A 3,331-nucleotide genomic window follows, 5' to 3' on the forward strand; every position below is an offset into this window, starting at 1 on the left:
GCCATCCTGATTTGCAAAAAACCTGCTCCATTATAATATTGATACAGAACAGAACAGGCCCTTAATCCCACAGACAGTATTGTAAGTCCAGAAGCCATGATAGACTCAGTTCACACTGATAGCTGCTAACAAAGAGCATTCGGTCAAATGTCTTCTACTTTAGTCCGAGACTAACTAATGTTTTGTGAGTGAATTTAGTGGATGGAAACTGTATTACACACACACACATATATGATGATGATGATGATGATGATATGTCATCATCATCATTTACGTTTCCATGTTGGCATGAATCCCATAGAATTTGTTGAGATAGATTTTCTACACAGTGAAATAATAGAATCACTAGAGCATCAGATATAATGTCTTATAGCATTTGTTCTAATTCCCTTTGTATTCTGAGTTCAAATTCTGCCAAAGTTAGCTAAAAAGTATCAGTCCATGAAAATGGATTGGCAGAGCTGTTTAGAATGTTGGATCAGATGTCCTGCAATATTTATATATTTGCAACAGAGACAGTATCCTCACTTTAATGTGAATGTTCTACCAGAACAAATACTGCGGTATATACCACAAGAGAAACTCTCATATTGGCTTTTGGTGTAAATTGCACTCTAGTTTATATTGCTAGTGGGGAGATAAATCCTTGCCACCTCCAGCACCAAAACCACTAGATCACATGGTTTCAAACCTCCTTGGTTTTGTCAATGATGGATACTCAACTGCTAGAAATAGCAGCAACTCATCTCCCTGCTAGTGATATATAGAAAAACAGTGACAGAACAGGTGCTGGTGTCAAGATTATTCAGTGAGCTTGTTAAGAAATTTATATTTGTGACAGAAGCAGTATTAATACTGAGAGGTAATATTTATCCTCACTTAAACAATGATGTTCCTTTAGATACCACACGAGAAACCCTCATATTTGCTTTTGGTGCAAAATGCATTCTTGTTTGGCCTACTCAGGTGGTTGAACTAATTTGTTACTTGGTTTAACACTACCACCAGGTACTTTGATTGCATTAAGCAAAATCCACTCAGTTTGAAGATCACTTCTTTGTTCCTACTAATCTCAGAGATCCTGTGAAGAATCATGGGTACTACCCTACTCTTCTGACTTAAAAGACAAGAAAAAAACTGACTATGAGGTTATTTCCTTTCAGTTATGTTAATGTTATGTGAGATGACAATATTCATGTATTTGCATACATAATTTACTACTCTTCCAGGTGGTGGTGGGGGATGATTAAAGAAGGGGTAAGATGATTTGGAGGAGGAGGATGACAGGGGGAGAGGAAGAGAGGCAGAAGAAGAGAAGGAGGCAAAGGAAGAAGAAGGGGAAGAAGAGGAGGAGTGTGGAGGAAGAGGAAACACAGACTTTAGTGATGATTAGATATCAAATTTGATGAAGAAACTAAGAAATGGCAAGGTTACGAGTTAAATGATAAACAGGAAAAGTAGTTTCAGGTTATATTTATTATGATTTGACATCAATAACAAAATCATTTCTTGTCATTAGCAACATATTGCAGTCCTTTAAAATTAGCACCAAAATGAAGGGTTTTTTTTTTTGTTTTGTTTCTGTTTTTGATACTGACCATTATGGTCCATTTATTATTTATTATTTTTTGAATATCTTACCTTTGCACTGTTCAATATGTTACCCCTAATTAAAGGTTCTCTTTCATCCTCTGCCTCCTTGTCAACATCATCATTTTTATCATCAGTATTAATATCCCAATCTCCAGGGCAACCACAACCAGCATCTTTATACCTGAGACACTGTTTCTCTCTCTGTTTATTCCTCTTTCTCTCCCACAAATATATGTTTAATACTAAGGAAGTTAACCACTTATAAATCATTTTCTTTTTCAATGTACATTAATTATACATGCTTTGTTATGTCTTATCTCACCATATTTCTGTTGTACAATGTTTTTTTTCTCTAACCAATAGAAATAAAACAAATGTCATAAGTATGAATATATCAACAAAAACAACTTCACCCAACCCAAATTAGGAAGTGTAAGGAAAATTCAAAATGGCTGCCCCTTTAGAGTTACATCAAAAACAAAGAGCAGTGATTGACTTTCTTGTTGCTGAGGGGGAAATCCCTGTGAACATTCACCGATGGTTACAAAATGTATTTGAGGACAATACTTTAGATTATAGCAATGTATGCAGGTGGGTCTGTCATCTGAAAGATGAAAAGGTGGGAACTGTGAGCGTAGCCGATAAACCCCGATCTGGCCAACTGCCCGCTTCTGTGAATCCTGCCAACAAAGCAAAAGCAGATGCTCTGATCAGAGAAGACAGGCACACAACTCTTGATGAGTTGGCAGAAAACCTTGAAGCGAGCCATGGAAGTGCTTACAACATTGTCGAATCACTTGGCTTTTCAAAAAGTGTGTGCCCATTGGGTACCAAGAGAGCCGACTACCAAACGCAAGCTTGCACTAAACTTCTCATACAAAGTCAAAGAGACAACACCTTCTTTCGAAGGCTTGTAATATGTGATGAAACATGGGTTCATCATTATGAACCAGAATCAAAGAGGCAGTCAATAAAATGGCGCCACTCTATGTCACCACCACTGAAAAAGTTCAAGACGCAAAAGTCAGCTGGAAAAATCATGGCGACTGTCTTTTAGGATGCTCAAGGTGTCATTCTGGTCGATTTCTTGCCAAAAGGCAAAACAATAAACTCTGAAGCCTACATTGAGACCCTGATGAAGCTCAGAGCAAGAATCCAACGAGTAAGACCCAACTTGCCAATCGACAATTTCCTCCTTCTGCATGACAATGCTCAACCACACACAAGCATCAGGACAAGGGAGACAGTTGCCTCATTTGGGTGGACAACTTTACCACATCCTCCATACTCACCAGATTTAGTACCTTCAGACTATCATTTCTTCAGCCCCATGAAAGAGGGTTTGAGAGGCAAATTTTATTCCAGTGACGAGGAAGTGAAAACTGTATTGAAGAAGTGGCTCAAAGAACAGTCAACGGAATTTTACAGGGCACTCATTTTAAGGTGGAACATTGCTATTGAGAGAAACAGTGACTATGCTGAGAAGTAGGGATGTGATCCACAGAGGACCAGCTTCATTTTGATGTATGATACATGTTCTTGTGTTGGTAATTATACTTGTCCTAAACAAAATGGCATTACTATTTGACTCACCGTTGTATATATATATATATATATGTGTGTGTGTATATATATATATATATCTTGTTACATATATATATATATATATATATATATATATGTAACAAGCAAAGTAGCTAGTTCTAAAATCTCTATAAGAGATGCAAGTAATAACTCT

The 3,331-nt window shown here is 37.1% G+C and overlaps 1 protein-coding gene across 1 annotated transcript; it reads left to right on the top strand.

Moving 5' to 3' along the window:
- The first annotated feature begins 2,041 nt into the window (after positions 1-2,041).
- Positions 2,042-2,650, top strand: LOC106872283 (histone-lysine N-methyltransferase SETMAR-like). Its single transcript, XM_014919208.2, has one exon. The coding sequence runs from the start codon at positions 2,042-2,044 to the stop codon at positions 2,648-2,650; it is 609 nt and encodes a 202-aa protein (XP_014774694.1).
- Positions 2,651-3,331: the final 681 nt, after the last annotated feature.

Source organism: Octopus bimaculoides, chromosome 1, assembly GCF_046866305.1.
Source record: "Octopus bimaculoides isolate indiv1 chromosome 1, ASM4686630v1, whole genome shotgun sequence".
In the NCBI taxonomy this organism is placed as follows: Eukaryota; Metazoa; Mollusca; class Cephalopoda; order Octopoda; family Octopodidae; genus Octopus; species Octopus bimaculoides.